The sequence below is a fragment of the Artibeus jamaicensis genome, unplaced genomic scaffold, assembly GCF_021234435.1.
Source record: "Artibeus jamaicensis isolate MK-2021 breed Jamaican fruit bat unplaced genomic scaffold, CSHL_Jam_final scaffold_286, whole genome shotgun sequence".
NCBI classification, from domain to species: Eukaryota; Metazoa; Chordata; class Mammalia; order Chiroptera; family Phyllostomidae; genus Artibeus; species Artibeus jamaicensis.
In genome coordinates, this window is record NW_026522034.1 from 3,722,827 (window position 1) to 3,745,590 (window position 22,764).

Here is a 22,764-nt window from a genome sequence, read left to right on the forward strand (position 1 = left end):
GGTGGAGAGGGGATATAAGGCAGACAGAGTAGAGAAGCAAAGGCCCAGAGCTGGAAGTACTGCTAGGGTTGGGTGTGAGTAGAATATTCTGGGTTGGGCACAGGCTTCAGAAGTCAGAGAGCCATCAGGCTGAGGGGCTCACAGAACAGGTGAAGGGGTCCCGGAGGTGTTGAGAGCAGGGTCAGCCCAAATGGCGCTTTGGGTAGGTCACCTGGTAGCTGTGTCCTAGGTTGGAGGGGATCAAGTGGGCAGGAGGGCCCCTTCTGTCAGCTCCTGGTCCCTGAGGCAGCCTCCTGAGGGAGCCCCTCTGGCCATCCACAGGAGCCTCCCACCCACATAAAGGTGAAGGTGGGAGGGAGGGCCTTCGTCTTGGCCTCCACAAGACTCTCCCAGTTGGTGAAGCAGGGCCTGAGTGGACTCCCCATCCAGCCAGAGGAGGGAGGGTAAGATGCCTCCAGTTTCTCACACTAGTCCTCGGAGGGGGTCTAGCCCCCAGGCCCTTGCCTCTCCTGGCCCTTCCAAACCCCTGAGCCACCATTCAGCCCTCCCCAGAGTCCACCTTGCTGAGTGACATTTGCATATCTGAGAGTAAAAACAATTCTTTGTAGAAGCTTAGCAGCCATCAGGGCTGCAAAGCCTCCTTTTGTCTGTTTGAGTAAGAGCTGGCTAAAGGCTGGAGGATAATTAGTCCCCCATGGGCAACACTGCCCCCCTCCTTGAAGGTTTAAAAGCACAGCCCACCTATTCAATCTGCTTCTAGCTTCTCAGGTCCCCATGGTTCCCACTTATCTCCAGCCCCTCTCCTGCAGCCTCCTTCCACCCCCACCCCCATCCTCTGTCTCGGTGTCGCTGAGGAGGGGACATCAGCTCCTGGCAGGAGCCAATGAATGGGCATTTTATCTGATTAAACTGGGAGTGAACTGGCTTTTCTCTATTATCTTTGGACCTGATTGGATATTTAACAACGAATGTGGTGTGTGTGCATGTTCATGCACACATGCGCACAGAGAGGGCTTTCCTAGTCCATGTCAGGAGGAAATTGGATTGTACTGAAAAGCATTTAATCTGAGCCCAGGAGTCCACCCTAATGGAGTCACAAAGCTGGGGGAGGGACAGCACCCACTTAGTCTTAGACAAGCAGAGACCCTGCCTGCCCTGTGTGTTTGAGGATCCAGCTCTGGCTGTCCTAGGGCCGCAACTCTCTCCACGGGTGAGGAAGTGGTGGGCCAAGAGGGCGTGCCAAGCCAGAGCGTGAGCACCGTTTAGGACGCCAGCGTGGCTACCGGGCACCCTGAAATTTTCTTCTACTTCCTGGCCTGTCCTCCTGAGGGTGGTGATGTACCCTTATGCACCTTATGTGAGAGGTCTCACATGGTCATTGGGTCATTAGGGTGTGGGACTGAACGAGAAGGGCACAGAGGGGGACGTGGAGGAGGGGCCTGGGAGCTGCTCACCCCAGGTCACCAGGGTCCACTGTGGAATCTGAGAGTTCTCTGGAGGTGTTGCCAGGGTGTGTTTGTCAAGGAGGAAAAATAGACCATATTTAATAGTTTGTTAGCTACAGCTTGATTTTAAACTCTTCATTAGTTGAAGTTTAGATGTACAGCGTGTAGGCCCCTCAAAGGTCTGGGGCACGCCTGAGGAGGGGGCCACAGTACAGGATTCTGTTTGGTGTTTACTGGGAACTAAGGCCGTCCATCCACCCAGATGAGCAAGGAATAAGGTGAGCACGCTCACTAGGCTCTTTCCTTCTGAGTCAGGAGGTATGGCCAGCTGAAGCTGTGGCAGCTGAAGGAGTGGGCGCCGGGCAGGGAAGCCCAGACCTGTGTTGGACCAGGGCTCTCCTTCCATGATGCCCATGGCCTGGCAGGGCTACTGAGCTACTAGCAGTTTCTCTACCTATAAAATGGGAATGATAAGTGTGAATTCTCCATCAGATTGGTGCAGAAATGAAATGAGATTATGATTAAAGCTCTGGGAGCAGAGTAAGAGCTCAATAAAGATTGGTGGATAATAAGAGACTTCTGGTCAAGATGGAGGCATAGGTGAACATGCTTCACCTCTTTGCACAACTACAGAAAAAATTACAACTAGACCACAAAACAAATATCACCCAGAACCATCAGAAAATCAAGCTGTATGGATGTCTGACAACTAGGGATTTAAAGAAGCCACATTCGTCCAGACGGGTAAGCATGGCAGAGATGCAGAGATGGGAGGAGAGGTGCAGAGACACAGTGTGGCGCAGAGAGAAGGGGGTGGAATGAGCGGTCCCATATTCATGTGTGGTGGATACAAATCAGGAAGGATACCTTGGGAGTGAGGGATCCCAGCCCCAGGCCAGACCACACAGCTCAGGGTTCCAGCACCAGGAAGATAAACTCCCACAACTCCTGGCTGCAAAAACCAACAGAGGTTAGAGCGGTGGAAGACACTTCTGGATTTTCAGGAGACTCCTTTAAAGGGGCTGCATGGACATAAGACTTACTCAGATGCTCCCCTTCTGGAATTCAGCATCAGGGAAACAGCTAGAAGGGTATCAGTGTCATACAAGGAGAAAGCGAAGTGCTGGAAACAGGGTGAGTGCCGGAAAACAGCTTCCTCCTGGGGAAACCTCCAGAAGCCAGGTAGTGGCATCGTCTCCTCTTTCAGCCCTCCCCTCACATGGAGCCACAAAGCAAACAGTTTGCCCCACCCTGGTGATTATATAACTCTCTGCCCCATGTAACTCGAAGCTGCATTTTTCTGTAATAGGCCATGCTACTAAGACAGGGAGTCAAAGTAGCTCTAATACACAGAAACAAACACAGGGAGGCTGCCAAATTGAGGAGATAAATAAACATGGCCCAAATGAAAGAACAGAACAAAACTCCAGAAAAAGAACTAAATAAAATGGGGACAACCAATCTATCTAATGCAGAGTTCAAAACACTGATGATCAGGATTCTGAATGAACTCACTGAGTATGGCAACAGCATCAAAAAGACCCAGGCAGAAATGAAGTTTACATTAAGTGAAATAAATAGAAATTTACAGGGAATGAACAGTGGAGGGGAATGAAGCCAAGATTCAGATCACTGATTTGGAACATAAGGAAGAAAAAAAGCATTCAACTAGAACAGCAAGAAGAAAAAAGAGAAAGCAAGGAAGCCCTGGCTGGTGTGGCTCAGTGGACTGAGCACCAGACTGTGGAGCAAGGGGTTGCTGGTTCAATTCCTAGTCAGGACACATGCCTGGGTTGCGGGCTAGGTCCCCAGTTGGGGGCATGTAAGAGGGAACCACACTTCGATGTTTCTCTTCCTCTCTTTTTCCCCTCTCTTTAAAAAAAAAATAACAAGGATAGTCTAAGGAGTTCTGGGACAGCTCCAAACATACCAAGATCCAAATCACAGGGGGGCCAGAAGGAGAAGAGGAAGAGCAAGAAATTAAAAACTTATTTGAAAAAAATAATGAAAGAAAGCGTTCCCAATTTGGTGAAGGAAATAGACATGTAAGTCCAGCAAACACAGAGAGTCCCACACAAGTTGGTCCCAAAGAGGACCACACCAAGGCACATAATAATTAAAATGCAAAAGGTTAAAGATAAAGAGAGAATCTTAAAAGCAGCAAGAGAAAAGGAGAGAGTTATCTACAAAGGGGTTCCCATGAGACTATCAGCTAACTTCTCAAAAGAATCCTTGTAGGCAGAAAGCGACTGGAAAGAAGTATTCAAAGTGATGAAAAGTGAGGATGTACTCTATCCAGCAAAGCTATCATTTAGAATGGAAGGACAGATAAAATGCTTTCTAGACAAAGTAAAGCTAAAAGAGTTCATTGTCACCAAGCTATTGTTACATGAAATGTTAAAGGGATTTATTTAAGAAAAAGAAGATCAAAACTATGAACACCAAAATAGCAACAAATTCACAATTATCAACAACTGAACCCAAAAAACAGAATGAACAACTAGAACAGGAACAGATTCACAGAAATGAAGATCACATGGAGGGTTATCAGTGAGGAGGGGGAGGGGAAAATGCGTGAAAAGGTACAGGGAATAAGAAGCATAAATGGTAGGTACAAAATAGACTAAGAGGGCAGGAATACTATAGGAAATGGGGAAGCCAAAGAACTTATACGCATGATCCATAGACCTGAACTAAGGGGGTGGATTGTTGGAAGGAATGGGGATACTGAATTGAGGGGGGGGGAAAGGGGAAAAATTGAGACAACTATAATAGCATAATCAATAAAATATATTTAAAAAATAAAAATAGAAAAGAAGAATAAAATGATATCATTAACACATCAACAAGATTGATGGATATAATTAGCGTTATTAAAAGGAGGGCTAAGCTGGAAGTTTGCAGAAGGGGTGAGCCTTATTTCCCAGGTTATCAGATCTCCCCAGCCACCCCTGGTTCTGTAGTCTCTCTTGCCCTCACCAATAGACAATTTCAGCCCTCAGCAATTTATGGCCTCATCATCTTGGCTTTATTTACTGAGAGAGCTGCACTTCTGCCCATCTACCCACCTACCATGTAATCAAGGAACTGAGATGGACAGTAAGTGATACGGGGCAGCAGCAGACATCTTGCTCAGGATCAGAGCCAGGGGGCTGCAGGGGGCTCTGTTTTCTGCCTGCTTTGATTGCCAGGATAAAAGAAGAAATCATCAAGACCAGGCCCCACACTGCACAGGGCGGGAGACTGAGGCCCAGGAAGGTGGGAGGCAACCAGGGTGAGTCCTCAAGTCAGTGGCAGAGTTAGAAATGGACCCAGGTCTTCTGGGTCCCCTCCCACCCAGTACTCTCTCGGGTGTTTTCTTTCCTCCCGGGGGACCCTGTGCCCCAGTGGCCCTCTCACTCAAGTATCTCCTCTGATCTTTTTGGTGCTTGGAGCCAGGCCCTGACGTGGTTGATCCACTGGCACACGCACTTCCTCAGCTCTCCCCTCCACGGTGCTGAGACTTCCTCATCCCTCACTGGAGGCATTCCCTCCACTTTACAAATGAAGAAACTGAGGGCCAGACAGGGACTGGTTAGCCCGGGAGCCCCACAGTGCCTCTGGGTGAGAGAAAGATATGCAGACACACATCTTTCCTCAGATTCCTCTTAAAGAAACAGGTTCATCCACCTTCACTGGTCTTCCACCAACAAATCAAAGATCTATCATGGTTTTTATACCAACGGCCATTGATGACAGTGACATCTAGGGGCCACTCCTTCGCTTCCTGTATAAAGTGTGCCCTGCCTGGCAGGGTGGGGTGGGAATTAGAATTAGGTACACTCCCTTTTGTGCTTCCATAATCCCTTGAGCAAACTGCACCCTAGTCCCAGATACACCCTTCTCCACTGTTTCCCAGTGTGTCTTTCCAGCTGAACTTGGCTTCCTGAGGATAGGGACCTTTGCAGGAGGCCACTTGGCTTGGAGAAGACCTTCTGGAGAGGGGTCAGAAGGGAAGGCCTGGGTGAGCTTTGCTGCTTCCCCTTTCTTCCTCAGTCTGGGAGGGTCGCATGAACACAGTGACTATTAATAAGATTCCTGCAAAGTGGACAGACCTTCAAGGATTTCAAGATACTGCCATCTGCACTCTTTAATCCTCTCAAAAGCCTCAAGATTCAGGTAGAGAGTATTCCCTCCATTTAACAGATGAGATAGGCCCAGAGAGGTGGAGGGATTTATCCAAGGTCACACAGCTCTTGAGTGGTGGAGACGGGACTCAAACCTGCTACACCTGTACGATGAGTGGAGGACTATTGAGGAGTGGAGCCCTCTATGAGGACTATCACAGGGCACGGCACAGAGCAGATGCTTAAAACGCTGGTCAGATGAATGAGTGCAAGAGGCAGACTGTGAAGTCAACAAGAAACAGAGAGGCAGCCCAGGATCTGTTTTTGTTGCCCAAGCCTCCCTCTTGGCTCTCCCAGCACTGCTCATATGTGGGCAGAGCTCTTTTGCCTTCCCAGCCCCTGGGGTGGCGCCTCTTGCTCACCAGCCTCCCCAGGACTGCCTCACTTCCCTCAGCCTCTGCAGACTGGTTGGGGCTTTCCCCAGGGAAGCTTGCTTCCCCCTTTCCACCAGGTCCACCACTAATGGCTGTGGGGTCCAGGACAAGAACATAAATGGAGGCTCTCAACAGCCACCTCCAGAGCCTAGGGGTGCAACCCCCTGAAACTATTCCACCCTTGGAGAATGGACTTTGGGAGGAACTCTGCAGTCCTCAGAAGCAGGCTCAGGTCTATTTGGGCAGGGAATTCTGGGGTCTCAGGTACCCGGGGAGTGGCCTGGAATTGTGGGGTTGGCCCCATGGACCCTTGGCTCTGTGGGGAGAGGTGAGGTTGGCCGAAGCTTAGAAAGGGCCCTCCAAATCAGTCAAGGGTGGGTCCCCTCCCATCCTCACTAACACCTAGACCCATGGTCCTTGGGGCCCTTTCCTGGGCCACTTGACTGTCTGGTCAAGTTGGTCAGGAAGACAAGCCCACTGCAGTGGCCAGTGGCTCCCCACCAGGCTCCTGGGACTGGGTGGGGGTGGAGTAGTGGGGGGGTGGTGAGCCCACCGGGCAGAGTATAGAGTGGGGGAGGGGTGGGCCTGCAGGGGCCCTTGCCCAAGCACTCTTGCGCACACACACACACACCAAGAGACAATAAATCGACAAACACTTAATCTCTGCAAATTGAAAAGCAGCTGTAAATATCTGCTACACCCCAGCAGCTGAATTATGAGTCTCGTTTATTAATCTCTTTAGTCCCAAGTGATGGATGAAGGAGGAGAACAGCTCACCAGGGAGATTCTGGGGATGGCTGGGGAAGAGGACAGCTCTGTAGAGGAGGGGTCAGGGGGAAGGCCTGGCAATTTGTGCTTCTTCCCTACTATTCTGTCTGGAAGGGCCCCATGAACATAGTGATTATTAATAAGCCTCCTGGAAAGAGGACAGCCTTTCACAGTTTCCAAGCTGCCACATCCACTCTCTAGTTAATCCTTCCCACAGCTTCAGGAGGGGAGGTATCCCCACCAGTTCACAGTGAGGAGACAGGCCCAGAGAGAGGGGGTGATCTGTCCAAGGGTACATGCCTCTTGAGTGCTAAATATGGGCTCAAACTTGCTCAGGCCACATGGACGAGAGGGGTGGCAGGAGGGGCCTGCAGAGAGAGATAACAGGGACACACTAGGGTGAATTCTTTCTCTCTCCCTCCCTCTCTTTCTCTAATACTTGGTAGGCATTCTCTCTCTCTCTCTCTCTCTCTCTCTCTCTCTCTGGAGGAGAAAGAAAAGAATGAAGTGGTGAGAGGAGGAGGAGCAGAGACCCCCATTTTGAGGATTCTCCGTAGAGACCAGGAGTTGTGACTGTTGCAATCTCACAAGACTTATTTTAGAGTCGCTTCCCTCGCCCCACCCAGGGCTCACAATTCAGGGGCTGCCAGAGTGCAGCAGAGAAGTGGAGGAGGGCTGAGAACCCCTCTCCCTGCAGGAGTGGGGCCCAGGAGGGTCAGGGTGTGAGGTGGTGCTCCTGTTTGATGCACACCTGTCCTTAGGTGGGCCTTGCAGCCAGGAGGACAGAACAGGGGAGCTTGCAGAGGTGACTGAGAAAGAAGACTGACCTGGCAAAGTGGGACCACAGCTGGGCACTGGAGTCAGGGCTACGGAGCCTGGGGTGGTGAAGCAGGTGGGACAGGTAAGCGTGTGTTTCGGGAGTGCCTCTGGTGGCTGGCGTGGGTGGCCTGGAGGGGCACCGAGTCGGCGGCATCTGATCGCAGGTTGTTGAGGTGGACACCAGGTAGGTGGCTGTGCTTCTTTGTCTCTGCCTTGCCCTATTTCTGCTGTGTTTTCTCTACCCCGCCAAAGCCCCTGAACTCTCAGAACCCAGGTGAGCTGCCTTCCAGGTTGGGCTGTGTGTCACTGTGGCTTGTGGGGCAGGCCCAGGCTCAAGGGCCTTGTGATGCTGCCACCCTGCACTGACATTCTCGCTACTACTGGCCACTGATGTGGGCAGTGTCACACTCAGGTGACCGCTGCTGGTGCTGCAGGTGGCTCCTGCTCAGACTCCTCACCTGCCCTGGGTGGTGCCAAGGGAACCAAGACTGAGTCTCAGCCTCAGCCTCACCAGTCTGCAGCCCTCATTCTGGGTGGGGGCCTGGGGCCAGAAGCAAGGCCCTGGTCACGGCAAAGGAGCCCCAGGGGACTGGGGATCATCTCCTCCAACCTCCTCCACTGACAGAGGAAGAAACTGGGGCCCCAAAAGGGGAAGGGAGTTCACGGTCACTCCAAGGAGCTGATGAGTACAGGGGACGGAGTGGAGCTGGGCTGGTGAGCAGAAGGTTTGAACCCTGTGGCTATATGTGCAGAGGGGCCCAAGGGTATGGCAGCCTGAATGGAGCAGGGCTGGGGCAGGGGAGGTCCCACACCATGTAGAGTGAGCTGCGTCCTGATTTGCACTGCTGAAACCCTCAGTCCTGGGCAAACAAGAACAGTTGGTCCCCTTACAGCCATGCCAGACAGCCGGGACCAGGCTCACAGGGTCACTGCTGCACTGCCAGCCCTTTCTGTAGGCCCCCCACCTGTTCCATTTGACCCCGAGAAGCAGATAGGGCAGGATAACGTCCTATAACATCTGGTGTGACAGATGGAAAATCAAGGCTCAGGGGCTAAAAGTGCTCCGGGCTACCTGGGGAGCTGTGGCAGAGTCAGCACCTCTCTGTCTACCTGGGAAGGAAGGGGTCCCTGGGCTAGAGGGCCTGCCCTCCTGGGGCCCCAGCTCCCGTCTCCTCTGCTGTATGACCTGGGAGGAGCATAGCTTCTGTGGCCTGCCTTCCTCTCTTCACCTGCAATGAGGTGCCCGCATTTTCTTTCTCTCCCTTCTCTTCTCCTCCTTCTCTTTCCTCTTCTCTCAGAAATGGTGTCCAGAGGACCCAAAGTCAACTTACGTAAGAGTAGGTTAAATGGAGTGGGGCGGTCGGGGAAGTGGACACCAAGAAACTGAGGGATCAGCCCTGGTTGGTGTGGTTCAGTGGATTGCGTGCTGGCCTGGGAACCAAAGGGTCACCAGTTCAATTCCCAGTCAGTGCACGTGCCTGGGTTGCAGGCCAGGTCCCCAGTAGGGGGTGAGTAAAAGGCAACCGCACACCGATGTTTCTCTTCCTCTCTTTCTCTCTCCCTTCCCCTCTGTCTAAAAATAAATAAGTCTTAAAAACAGAGAAACTGAGGGACTGAGAGATGATTCTGAAGGAAGAGAAACAAGAGCCTTATGCTCAGAGCCAGGCAGATGTGGGACTAGAGCGGGGAGAGCTGGAGGGAGGAGGGAAAGGCTTTCAAAGAAAGAATGAAAGAACTGAGTTATTCCAGGGTGGCGAGGTTGGAGAAACTCCACTGAATCTTTAAACAACCGTCGTCAATTATTCATCTCTGGTATGAGGGCTTCTGGTCTGCCACAAATCTTTGAGCAGCAGAGGAAAGGAGGGAGGAAAACAGAGAGAGTCAGAGAGAGAAAACCAAAAAGCCAAAAAGAAATGGAGATAGCTAGAGAAAGACAGAAGGAAGAGGCATAAATAGAAAGGGGGTGGGGGAGAAGGGAGGGAGAGACCAGGGGGGAGGAGGGAAAGACCCTGTGCTGGAATTTCCACATTCAGAACAACCCTGGGCACAGACTTCCTGAATAGGAACAAGTACTTCTGTCTCTGTTTATCCAAAGCATAGCCTTCCTCCTCCATGAAGACTTCCTTGCTCTTCTCTCTCTTTACCGAGGTCTCACCAGGTATGCCCGATGATGCTGAGTAGGTGTGACACGTAATAAAATATTCTGTTTTGGCCGTGCCCCTTGGCCATCCATCCCTCACCAATGTTTATATGTGTCTTCTCTGCGTCACTTAGTCTCTCTCCCCCAGACCTGCCCCATCTCCCTGGGTGTGGCTCACTCCTGCTGGCTGGAGAACTCCCAGAGCTCAGGGCCTCGGCCTCTTTCTTGCCTCAGCGTTCCCCTGTCCTCACTCCCTGCACAGCTGGACACAGGTGGGTACCTGGCAGGGGTGGGAGTTCTGGTTTTCTGGCTGGTTAGAGGATTGCCGATATAGCTGCTGAGGACTGAGGAAGCAGGAAAATGATGGGGGTTGTATAAGCTCTGTGTGAATGGAACCAGGCCTGTCTGCACACAGCATGGAGCCCCTCACTCACCTGCTCTTCCCTGCGGTGTGTGTGAGGATATCACGTGGCCCAGCCTCAGGGGGGCTGAGGTGGGGTGTCTAGGGGTGAAGGAGGATGCTTTTAAGTTGTTAATGTTTGGAGAGCTGTCATGTTCAGAATGACTTTCACTCTTTACCCCACTTAGAGCCCACCTATTGCAAAAGACTTCCTGGGCTGCTCAGAGAGGAGGTGAGGCCTTCGTATAGCTCTGCCCAGGCCCTACACTTTACTCAAGATCACACCCGTGGGCCCCAGACCCCAGTGGGCATTCAGGATGGGAGATTTGCACCACACTGACAAAATGACACTGAATGGTGGTGGCTGAGTGTGCCTAACCCAACAGCAAACCAGAGGGAGCACGAAGTGCTTGCAGCCTCGCCAGGTGCCCAGTGAGAGGAGCTTAGAGGGACCAGCCCATTGACAGGCATGTGAGGGTAGTGTTTAGGGAGAGCATCCTTGAGTAAGCGCTCCATCTAGACCCACTCACACCTCTGACAGTCTGCGGGTGTGGGGCAGCCCTGAGCCCCTTGTTTGCACTCAGAGCCTCACAGAATCCTGTTTTAGTGCCCTTGGGCCAGTTATTTCTCCTCCTTCCCTCTGTCACTCACAATGGTTACTCAACCCTCTTGCTTAAAAACCGTAGCTCCTCACTGGCTAACCTTGACTTTTAAAGGTGCAGTCTCATCCCACCTCTTATGGTTTTGGGACAGGCAGTCAGACAGACATGAGCAGAACAAGGACAATGGGCCAGGTACAGAAGATGACCAGGGTGAAAACTCCCAGGTGCCTAGTAAGAGACAAAACTGGGCAACATGGACCTTGCCCCCAGGGTAACCTGTACCCCTGCAGCATATCACTGGTTATGTGGTTTAGAACCCCTGACCTTTCATATCACTGGTCCTGTGGTTTACACCCCCTGACCATTCCTCCCTAGGGATAACATATAGGCCTTAGCTGTATTTCAGCCCCAGGACCAGAAAAGCAGCAAAACAAGACAAGTGATGCCATGGCTGCCTCAGGACCAGCTGTGATGACTAATGACCCCCTCTGCCCTGGTGCCAACCAATCAGTAGAGAACAGGACCCTGAAAGGACACACCTGGAAAGCTAATGAATATTCTGCTAAAATCCTCCCCCAAAATTCCTGCCTGCAAGAGGAAAATAAAAACCCTCTGGACAAAGGACCCAGCATTCACTCTCCCTCCTGGAAGCATGCCCAGGCCTTTCCTTTCCCCCTCTTCTCCCGCCACAGGAGAGCATCTCTCAAACTATAAGGGATCCCGTGAGACTTGCAACCAGGGGAGCAATGGGCAGTGGTAGCTTGTCTTGGGCTAACCTCCCGAACCTGTCTATAAAGCCCCCTTTTCTCTAACTTCTCTGTGAGCTAAAGCAGCTGAGCCTGGGCTCTCCTGTTATTTCTTCTACGCTAAGCCCTCCCTTGTTTCATTGTCCCGAGCTTTAATAATCATCCCATCTGAGTGCACTTTTGCTGTAGACAATTAATTCTTGCCTGCTTTAGTGCGCTTTCTCTCTTGACTACACTCTTTCCTTCAAGAAGGCAGAAACCAAATTCTCAGTCTTGCTGATCACAGTTTAACCCTTCAGAAAAGATCAGGACTAACTGTAGGTTTATTCATACTGCCCAACATCTCCAAAGACAAAGTCTAAATTCCCAAGTCTTTATTTTCAAGCCAACTGATGTCTAAGCTGGAAGCTCAGGACAGACAGCAGCTTTCCTGAGGAGCAGAGGTGAGAGGAAGGAGTGTAGGAGGTGGCGTGGGATTGCTCTGGCACCTGCTGGGGAGGGCCCTGCTTTGGGGCAGGCAGGGGCCCTTCATGTGGAAACACTCTGGGTACACCCAGTAAATAGCAACCCTTACTATTCATCCAATGGGACATGTTCCAGAAAGGTACAGAAGTGACAGGGGAAGATGCAGAGGCCGTTAGTGGACAGGGACAGATCTTGAGAGAAGAAAGCCCAGGTTTGGCCCGCAGCATATCACTGGTCTGGCCTATAGGCCAGAGGCCTTGGCTTGGGCCTTTCCCCAGGATCTTCTGAAGCAGCGATCCCCATGGGATCCACTGTGGAAGATGGGAGGAAGCCACACTTGAATTCACCCCTGGTTGTCAGGGTGGTGCCTCAATTAGGGACTTTGACTGGACCATCTTTTTGGTGGACTGCACTCTAGCTCTCTGCAGCAAGGGGCCAGGACCCAGCACTGACCTCTCCCCAGGTTAAGACTCAATTTCAGCCACCTTCACCAATCTTTCCCGGGATTTAGCCAACTGGCAATAGAAAGCCATGCCAGCCCTCATAGTTAAGGTCACAGACTCTGTGAAGAAAGACAGTGTCTTCTTTTCTTCAAAACTCAATTTCCTCTTTTAGAAGCTAAAACTAATCTCTCAGGGGGCACACCCAGTGAATGTGCTCCTGAGGAAGTTCTGAGTTGAGATTACTTGAGTCAATGGAACTAGCTCATACAAGCATTGCAAGTTTTGTTTTGAAAAAATCATATAGGCATTCAATTCAAAAGATAAAGAAACTCCATACGATAAAGAACCCACAGCTCCCACAAGTTTACATTTGCAGTAACTCATAGAATGAGGCCAAGGCGAGGTCCACTTGCAAAGTGAGGAATGAACCGAGCCCACAGGGTCAGTGAAGCCTCTTTCAAATCACCCCTTGCTGCTTTAACCCTCCTTGCCCAGAGCGGAAGACACTCACCGTTTCACGGGACATCGGAGGCCTTTGAGGCTCTTCCTCTTCTTCCTGACTGGTGGATGTGCTAGAGTTCGTTGTAGGGCTCACTGTGGCCTTGGACCAGGACTCACGGCTGGGACCCAGCTTCTCATCTAAGATCTGAGGGTCCAGGATGGGCAGAACTTTGCTGTTGTTTGGTGTTAAGAAGTTTTCTGGCCTCTGGGAAGAGAAGGTGCAGAGAAATTTCTCTGTGTACCTTCCACACCCCAGGCCTCTCCTGCTCATGGTTCAGGGGGCCCTGCATGCCTGGTTCCTGTCTACCTCCTGCCCTCTTGCTTACTGGGTCCCAACCACACTGTCCTTGATGTTTCTCTAACAAGCGAAGATCTTTCCCGCCTCAAGGCCTTTGCATCTGATGTTCCCTCTACATAGAGAGCCCGTGAGTCTTTTTTGCATAGCTGTTCACTCAGGTCTCAGCGCAAATGTGATTTTCTCAGAGAGGCTCTGTTCTTTGAGATAGAGGCCCATCCCATCTAAAGTAACCCCTCCTCCAATATACTCTCTCTTCACATTATACCATTTTACTGGGTTTGTAGTACTTACTCTACCAGAAAATTAACTTTCAAAAAATATATTTAGTTGTTTACTGTCTGCCTCCTCCCTCTATTTCCAACATTAGAATATAAGTTTCATGTAAGCAAGGACCTTGTTTATCTGCTATGTCTGTCTCATTGTAGGTGCTTGATAAACGTTTTTTAAAAGATTTTATTTATTTATTTTTAGAGAGGAGAAGGAAGGGAGAAGGAGAGGGAGAGAAACATCAATGTGTGGTTGCCTCTCATGTGCCCCCTACTGGGGACCTGACCTGCAACCTAGGCATGTGCCCTGACTGGGAATGGAACCAGCGACCCTTTGATTCCCAGGCCAGGGCTCAATCCACTGTGTCACAGCAGCCAGGGTGGTGTGTGTGGGTTTTTTTCTGAAACAATAAACTATGCCATTTATGACTTCCATACTCAGTGCAGTAACTATAGCTTCTAAAACCTCCATACTCTTGTAATGCCCTTTGCTGTGTGAACCTATATTCCATTTCATCTCCTCTGTCATTCTTTCCTCTTATCACCCAGTAAACAGAACATCTCTCCTCTTTCTTTGAAGGTCCTCTTTTTCTTATTCTCCTCTTCCCTGGACAGGACTTTCAACTTTCATCTCTGCTTGTCTAGAATTTGAACTCACTCAAATACCAGCCCTGGAAGCCCAGTGGCCTCCACTCACACTTGTGCAAAACTTTTCTGGATTCTTCCAGCCTGGCCACTGGCTCTCTCTGCTTACATTGGTCTCTAACACCAGGTTTAATTGCCATTTCCTCTCTTTTTAAAAAATATATTTCATTGATTATGCTATTACAGTTGTCCCATTTCCCCCCATTCACTCCTCTTCACCCTGTACACCCCCTCCCACCCACATTCCCCTCCTTTAGTTCATGTCCATGGGTCATACATACAAGTTCTTTAGCTTCTACATTTCCCATACTATTCTTACCCTTCCCCTGTCTATTTTCTACCTACCATCTATGCTACTTATTCTCTGTACCTTTTCCCCCTCTCTCCCGCTCCCACTCACCTGTTGCTAGCCCTCCATGTGATCACCATTTCTATGATTCTGTTCCTGTTCTAGTTGTTTACTTAGTTTGTTTTTTAGGTGTGGTTGCTAATAATTGTGAATTTGCTGTCATTTTACTGTACATGTTTTTTATCTTCTTTTTCTTAGATAAGTCTCTTTAACATTTCATATAATAAGGTCTTGCTGATGATAAACTCCTTTAACTTGACCTTATCTGGGACACACTTTATCTGCCCTTCCATTCTAAATGAAAGCTTTGCTGGATAGAGCGATCCTGGTTGTAGGTCCTTGCCTTTCATGACTTGAAATACTTCTTCCCAGCCCCTTCTTGCCTGCAAGGTCTCTTTTGAGAAATCAACTGACAGTCTGATGGGAACTGCTTTGTAGGTGACTGTCCTCTTATCTCTTGCTGCTTCTAGGATTCTCTCCTTCATTTTAATCTTGGGTAATATAATTATGATGTGCCTTGGTGTGTTCCTCCTTGGGTCCAAATTCTTTGGGACTCTCTGAGCTTCCTGGACTTCCTGGAAGTCTATTTTCTTCACCAAATTGGGGACGTTCTCCTTTATTATTTGTTCAAATAACTTTTCCACTTGTTGCTCCTCCTCTTCTAGTACCCCTATAATTCAGATGTTGGAATGTTTAAAGATGTTCTGGAGGTTCCTAAGCCTCTCCTCATTTTTTTTTAATCTTGTTTCTTCATTTTTTTCTGGTTGGTTATTTCTTTCTTCCTTCCTTTGGCCCACACCATTGATTTGAGTCCCAGTTTCCTTCCCATCACTATTGGTTCCCTGTACATTTTTCTTTATTTCACTTAGTGTAGCCTTCATTTTTTCATCTAATTTGTGACCAAATTCAACCAATTCTGTGGGCATCCTGATTACCAGTGTTTTGAACTGTGCATCTGATAGGTTGGCTATCTCTTTGTTGCTTAGTTGGATTTTTTCTGGAACTTTGACCTGCTCTTTCACTTGGGCCATTTTTTTTGTCTTGACATGCCTGTTATGTAGTTAGGGGCAAAGCCTAAGGTGTTCACCAGGGCAGGGCAACCCACATGGGTGGGTTGTGACGCTATAAGTGGGGGAGGGGTCCAAGAGGGAACAATGGCACTTGCTTCGTTCTCTGCTGGATTTCAGTCACTTCCCCTGCTTCCCACAAGCAAATTGGGCCATTCTGGTGCTGATGCCTGTGTGGGCGGGTTTGTGTACATTCTAGGACCCTGTGGGTCTCTCCAACTAACTCTCCTGTAAGGCTGGGGGTTTCTCCTGATGCCACCTCAACCCCAACAGCTGTTTTCAATCAGTGGTTTGAGGCTTTATTTCCCTGTGCTGGGACCCTGAGTTGTGTGGTCTGTCCTGCTTCCCAGTTTCACCTGGTTTATCTGCCTGAGAATGTGGACCACCTGGCCCACCAGCTGAAGCCTTGCATGACGTGCCCCATTGCACAATCTGCTGCTTTGCTGGGTCTGCCAGCCTCCACCTTGCTGTGAGTCCTCTCTGCCAGGCTGCCTGACTCCGCCCCTCCTACTGGTCTGGATGAATGTGTCTCTTTAATTCCTTGCTTGTTGGACTTCCATACAGTTGGTTTTCTGCCAGTTCTGGTTGCTTTTTGTTTTTAAATTGTTGTCGTCCTTTTATTGGTTGTGCGAGGAGGCACAGTGTGTCTACTTATGCCTCCATCTTGGCTGGAAGTCCCCCTTTTTTTTGTAACAGAACTTAAAGTTCTTGGACTCAGGGACATGTCTTATTTTCTCTCTGGGGAGAGGCTGCTTTAAAACTCTGTTGCAAATCCATAATTTAGCCCTAAAAAGTGCTTATCATTCAAAGAATTATGCAGTATTAAGTTTCTAGGGACCTCCAAAGTGACCTACTTCCATCCTCCATCAGCTGATGGAATTCTGTCTCAGCCACACAACAGATGAATATGCCACTGTCTAGAGTGTTTTTCTAGAGGTAAATAGAATAATGGGCACAGTGCCAACTAGGACAGATGTGTTTAGAGTTAGAGGTGTATAGACGTTTGACCTTGAACTGCAGAGTGAAAAGTGGGTATTTTATATGAAAATCCACCTAAATCAGATGAATTTGGATAAGAATCCTTCACTTTACCACTGGGAGCCTTTAAATAATGATTCCTCTCTGCCCTTTAAAAATAGAATTTGGTGTGCAGAAATTCATTAACACGTGCTGGTAGACTAAGGAATCATCACAGAACTGGAGAGGTATCCAGTCCAGCCTGGCCTCATTTTCCCCTTGTCAAATGGGTACAAGGATAAATAACTCCAAAGAGAAAGCAGCTCCATACAGACTCTTGGAATGGGAAGAACGAAGCTTGAGTGACCCTGGGGCTGACTATGGCACCTACTGCACATTAAAACCAAGAATTCTGGGCCTGCTCTATCCCTAGGCATTAGGCCTGGGTGTCTTCCTCACCTGCTTCTCTCAGTAGCTATGGTTCATGGAGGGCAAGATTCAGTTCAAGTCTCCTCATTGAACACACTCATTGTCTATGTATATAATCTAAGTCAGATGGCTTGGGGATTTTGGGTTGCCTGTTTTATACAGGAAGAAGTACCATATCTTTCTCCTGTTCAGAACAACTGAACGCCAGATTGGCTGCAGAGAACAACAGAATGTGTGTTGGATGGATGGGTGGATGGATGGATGGATGGATGGATGGATGAATGCAAGAGAAAATGAAGGAAAGAGGAACCACCCAGGGCAAAGATTAACTCCTCATTGACAAGGTGGCCTCTGGGGCTGGGGTGAGATGCTGATTCAGGACCCATAATGACATTTCTCCTCATTTCCAGGCAGCAAGCCAATTTTGATGCCCTGGATTTCATAGACTGCCATCTAATCCTGTTAGAGAAGGAAGTCGAAGTAATGAAATAAAGGGAGAGGTCTCCGGAGGTGCCCCCATCCATTCTGAAAGCAGAGACACAATGCTGAGGAAGTCCCCTCCCCCTCAGCCTGTCTCCCTGACATAGACCCTGTGTGGTAGCCTTGGCACCAGCTGGGTCAGTGACTCAGAGCTGACATTTACCGGGCTCCTGACTGGAGCTGGACATTTACCAGGTACTTTTATGTTGATCCTGAAATTTATTGTGTATAATTCCATTACAAAGATAACATAAAAATGAGACTGCCCCAGTCCAGTGCAGTGCCTTCACCCATCAGTCTCAGGTGAGCAGGGAGAAGGAGGGAAGGACAAGCAGAATATCTATGGACTCCAGTCTATTCTGCACATTCTATACCCTCTGACCCCCAGACGCTCTTTCTGTAGCTCTCCCAACTCAGTGGCTCTGCACTGTTCTGCTGGCTCCATGGCTGTCCCTGGACTGTATCTGCTCTCATAGCTGTTTATGCCAGCACCTCCCCACCCCACCCCACCCCACCCCACCACTGCAGATCTCCTGCCTACATTTCCAATCAACTTTGCCAGGATCTATTGTGACCTGCGGCTAGAGGCAAGATGGGTGGGTAACTTTTGTAGAAAAGTCTTTAGGCCTCTACATAGTATGGGCCCTATAGGCAAGGCCAGAGGCAGTTGCTCTTGTCATGTGAGGCAAGAGGCACCAGGAAAAAAAGTCCACAGTGCCTCATAAAGTGCCTAAATTCTCCCTAATAGTCCCATTTCTTAACTCTCCAGACTTCAACCTGCCCTGTTTTGGGAAGGGGATTGTGCTCTCCCCTCCTTGCTCCTCATGGGAAAGGAGCTTTTTTTAGGGCTAAAGGGAGGGGCCAGCCTGCTGGACTGGTGAGTCAGGGTGGAGGGTGGGGGAGAACTACTGAGGCCCAGGCTTGCCTGGCTCTCCCCTCTTCCTCCAGGTAGGGATGGGAGTGGGGGCTACTGGCCCACCTCACAAGTCTGCTTACTTGTTTGTCTGCTTGGCAGACCCTATTCTCCCTGCCGAGGCAGCTTGGGACTGACAAGTGGCCCCTCACTCTGTGGCTCCATGGCTACAGCACGTCTTGCTTCATTAGGGCTGTGGTTGGAGACCCACTTTGAAAGCTCAAAGCGATGCATAGCCATGCACCAGTTCAGACTCGTAGCTCAGCCCACCACTCCTTGTGCTGCCACACCAGCTGTCCAATAAAACGTGAGGGCCATGGAGGGGAGAAGGCACACCCTGTCTTTATGCCTCTCAGCCCTCACCTCACTGCTGCCCGCAGAAAGGTCTGTTGAGACAAACCAGGCCAATAGCATCACAAGCTCAAGACCTTTTGGGTTACCTGTCCTCCCCCTCCACTTATATTGTCTGCTTCTCCCCTACCCACTCCATCCCCTAGATCTCTAGGGGATCATGCAAAATGCAACAGTTCCAGCTTGCCCGGGCAATTAGACAAGCCAGGTTGCAGCTGCTGTCCTTGGTGCTGAAAGTGTCCTTCTACACGACTGCTTGCCTCTCACCCCGCCCTCAGCCTTCCCGCTGGAGTGTACCGCTCTTAATTCAATTAGCTGGTCCTGAACCCTCCCCAGGGAACCAGGAGCGGAAACTGACAAATTCTGTTTAACAAAGACATTTGTCCTTTGCCACACCAGCTTTGGGCTCTGCCCTCCTGTATCACCCCCTCCTCTCATCCCAGCTATTAGGTATCTAACAAAGAGCATCCTAAGGAACCTGCTTCCAATTGCTAGTAATTCAGGGGGCCTGATGCAATTTTCTCCCTGATAAGGGTGTCTCGCCCGCTGGCAAGTGCCATAATGAGTCTTCTGCAGAGGCTCCCTGATCAGTCACTGCTTTGTCATTTCCTGTGGCAGAAGTTGTAGGTTCTTATCTCTTCAGCTGAAAGCAAGGCCCAGGCAACAGGCCCCTTCAAGAGGGGTTGCTGCCTCTCCTGCACATTGCAAGCCTCATTTATAGTATCCTGAATAGTCTTGCAGCCACAATGAGGTTTGAAGCTCTGAGTCTGTCTCCCAGCCAAGAAAGGTTTAAGTGTTAATCCTCACTGGGACCATGATTCATTCTTCAGAAAATGATGTCAGAAGGTTAATCTAAAAGCAAGTTGTAGAGTCAGGGGTGGTGAGCCAGTGAGAAGAACTTAAAAAATCTTGGCAGGGATTTTAATACTAAATCCTGTCTATGGCTTAGTGGATAGGCCATGGGCTCATTCTTGTAACCCCCAAACATGATCTTTCTGTATTTAATCTTTATCCTTGTGTTTCCGTATTTACATCCAGAGAGATTGTTCCAACATATAGGTCAGGCCATAGCCTACTACTGCTCAGAGACCTTCCTTAGCTTCCTATCACTTTATGAAAAAGTCTAAGCCCTGTACCCTGACATCCAGGCCCTCCAAAATCCAGGCTCCACCTAACTCTCCAGTATCACTGCCAACAACAGCCTCCTTATGTCCCATGCACTCCAGACACTGTCATGCCTCCATGGCTTTGTACTTGTGGTTTCCTCCACCTAAAGCACCTTCCCTTGCCAATTTCCAAGCCACTCTTTGAGGCAGAGATCACCATGATTGTCTATGACTCTTCCCTGAATTTGGATGCTCAATGCACCTGCCTCAACTAGAACCTTTAGCAAGATAGGTGGTGATGATCTATGAGGTTGCTTTATTGCTTAGTACAGGTTAGGAATCTAATAAAATGATCGAGGAATTTATGCCTTAATGACCTTGGCTGAAGCAGGGTTCACTGGGTTGGCTAAAGGGAGGTCTAGGCTACAGTAGTCTAATTTTGACATGAGGAGAAACCCAAGCACATCTCCCACTTTCTGAGAAGCTTGGTCTGGAAGCTTTTACTCCCCTGTCTCCCTTTCTCCCCCTCCTCCTTCTTCAATCCATCAATTATGCATTAGGCTCATGGGCAAGGAAAGCAGGCCAGTTTCCTTAGCCATCCTTGCATCCTAACTCAATATACTCCATCTGTGGGCTGGGATTCACAGGTTCACATTCTCAAAACAACACAGGATCTTGTGGTTGGTGAGGCATTTGGGATAAGCCTGCAGTATAACTCTCGGTCCAGCCCTGCTAAGCATTCAGAATGCTCTCAAGGCCAGAAAGCAGGTCTTCATTTTCTTCATCTGTACACAGCCCCCAGCTCAGGGCAGAGTACACTGCCCTTCAGCAATTCTGTCCCTAGAGAAGTGATTGTCTCTTCCATTTCTTCATTCCCTGAAGAATTGCTATGAGACCAATGTGGTGCTAGTGATGTTTATCTTCAGCACCTGACCAGTCCCCCTGATGTCCTTATAAGTGTGAATCACAGTCAAGTGGCTGTCATGAGGTGTGGGTGCCAAGGGATGGGTTAGCAGGGCTCCACTGTTGCCCTCCCTCAGGAGCCCTGTCCTCATCCCTGATAAGTTCAGCATATTTGTCAGAAACTTTGGTGAACAATAGTAAACACTCGCCTTACTGAGTGCCTGCAAGACACTGTGATGGGCACTCACACATGCTCCTTCACTCAATGTCCACTACATTCCTGGCTGGTAGGAGTCACAGTTCCCTCCTGTAGAAGAGGAAAGTAAAACTCAGGGTAGCTAAGATTTAGTGGAAGATCCAGGATTCAAAGCCAGATCTAAGGATGCACACTTTTTAGTGTACATCACAGTACTGAAAGTGTCCTGACTGCACCTACAGATGACCTGAAGGTTGGGGCGGGGATGGAGGTGGGACTGTGAATGTGATGCATAATAAAATCAGAGCTCAGCCCTGGCTGGTGTGACTCAGTGGATTGAGCACTGGCCTGTGAATCAAAGGGTCACAGGTTTGATTCCCAGACAGGGCACATGCCTGGAACGCAGGCCAGGACTTTAGTTGGGGGCATGTGAGAGGCAACCACACATTAATGTTTCTCTTCTTCTCTTTCTCCCCCTTGCCTTTGCTCTATAAATAAATAAATAAATAAATAAATAAATAAATAAATAAATAAATACTTTAAAAAAATAAAATCAAATCAGGGTCCAGAATGATCTCAAGCCCAGACAAAGGGTTGAGATGAGGATAGAATATCAGTTGTTGATAGTTCTGAGTTTGTTATCATTTTAATGTTCATAGTTTTAATCGTCTTCTTTTCCTTCGATAAGTCCCTATAACATTTCATATAATAAGAGCTTGGTGATGATGAACTCCTTTAACTTGACCTTATCTGGGAAGCACTTTATCTACCCTTCCATTCTAAATGAAAGCTTTGCTGGATAGAGGGTGCCCATTGGAAAGGAATAAAGGGGATAAGAAAAAGGGACAACTGTAATAGCACAATCAATAAAATACGCTTTAAAAAAGAAGGAGGAATATATGGAAGGGAATCATTGCCTCAGTTCAAAATAGAGCAGCAGAAGTTCAAGGTACAGATGTGCTGCCTGACAATGGCTCACATGCTAGACTGGACCCACAGGCTTCACATGGACCCCTGCAGCCAAGGGGAGAATGTATCTGGAAGAAGGGTGTAATGGTCTTATTCTATTCCCCAACGTTGATCCAGCCCCATGGTTTTGGGGCAACACTTAAGAAGAGCCTTGTTAAGAGGAAACAACCAAGAGGGTGAGAAGCAAAAACCAAGCATGACAAAGATCAGTCAGAGGCAGGAGAGGCAGGCCGGAGATGACATGGCAACTCTGCCGGCAACAGTAGAGTTGATGTGGGCATGGGAGCTGACTCCTCTAGAGGTGACCTCAGGAAGGAAAAGGTAGGGTCACAGGGAAGAATCTGGAGAGAGACAGAAGAAAGAGGTTTAGAAGGGAGCTGACAGAGGCTGGAGAGGGATTTCTGGGAGGTAATGAGCTCCCTGTAATAATAAGTAAGCAAGTGGAGTCTTTAGAACTATGTTTTGAAGGGTGTGTCAAACTCCCTCCCTGAGGTAGGGAACATAGGGTGGGGAGTTGTGTGATAACCAAGAGACTGACTATTGTACTGATCAATATTTGTCCCCAAGGCATGGAGCACTACATGGAGGGGTTCAGGCAACTGTAAAAAACGGGCAGGAGCCTCTTATGGTGCAATGGTGATCCCTGCTCCAATATCTTGGCCCTGGAAAAGTGTGGCCTTTTGCCAGCTTCCTTTGGACTTGGAATATGAGAGGGCAGAAGAAAGGGTATCTGTGAGCTGGGGGAAGGATAAACTGCTCGTTTTCTGCCATCTGGGAGAGTGAGAGGAGAGGGATAGTAAGGGCTTGGGGTGGAAGGAAGATAGGCAGGGACGTTGTGAGGTTGTGAGAAGGGAAAGGGTCTCTTTCTCTGGACCCATCACTGTTTTTATGGTAGTGTTTTCAGAGCTGGAGTCTTGGGATGGGGGCAGAACCTTTCATGGGACAGGGCCAGCGAGGAGGCTGCTG

At 49.2% G+C, this 22,764-nt stretch overlaps 1 protein-coding gene across 1 annotated transcript in view; it reads right to left on the minus strand.

Annotated features, from left to right (window-relative positions):
* Window positions 1–22,764, minus strand: part of CCDC33 (coiled-coil domain containing 33) — a 117,681-nt gene that overhangs the window by 26,081 nt on the left and 68,836 nt on the right. Inside the window, exon 14 of the mRNA XM_037134513.2 lies at window positions 12,880–13,074. Coding sequence (XP_036990408.2) covers window positions 12,880–13,074 — 195 coding nt within the window. The remainder of the gene's footprint in view (window positions 1–12,879; window positions 13,075–22,764) is intronic.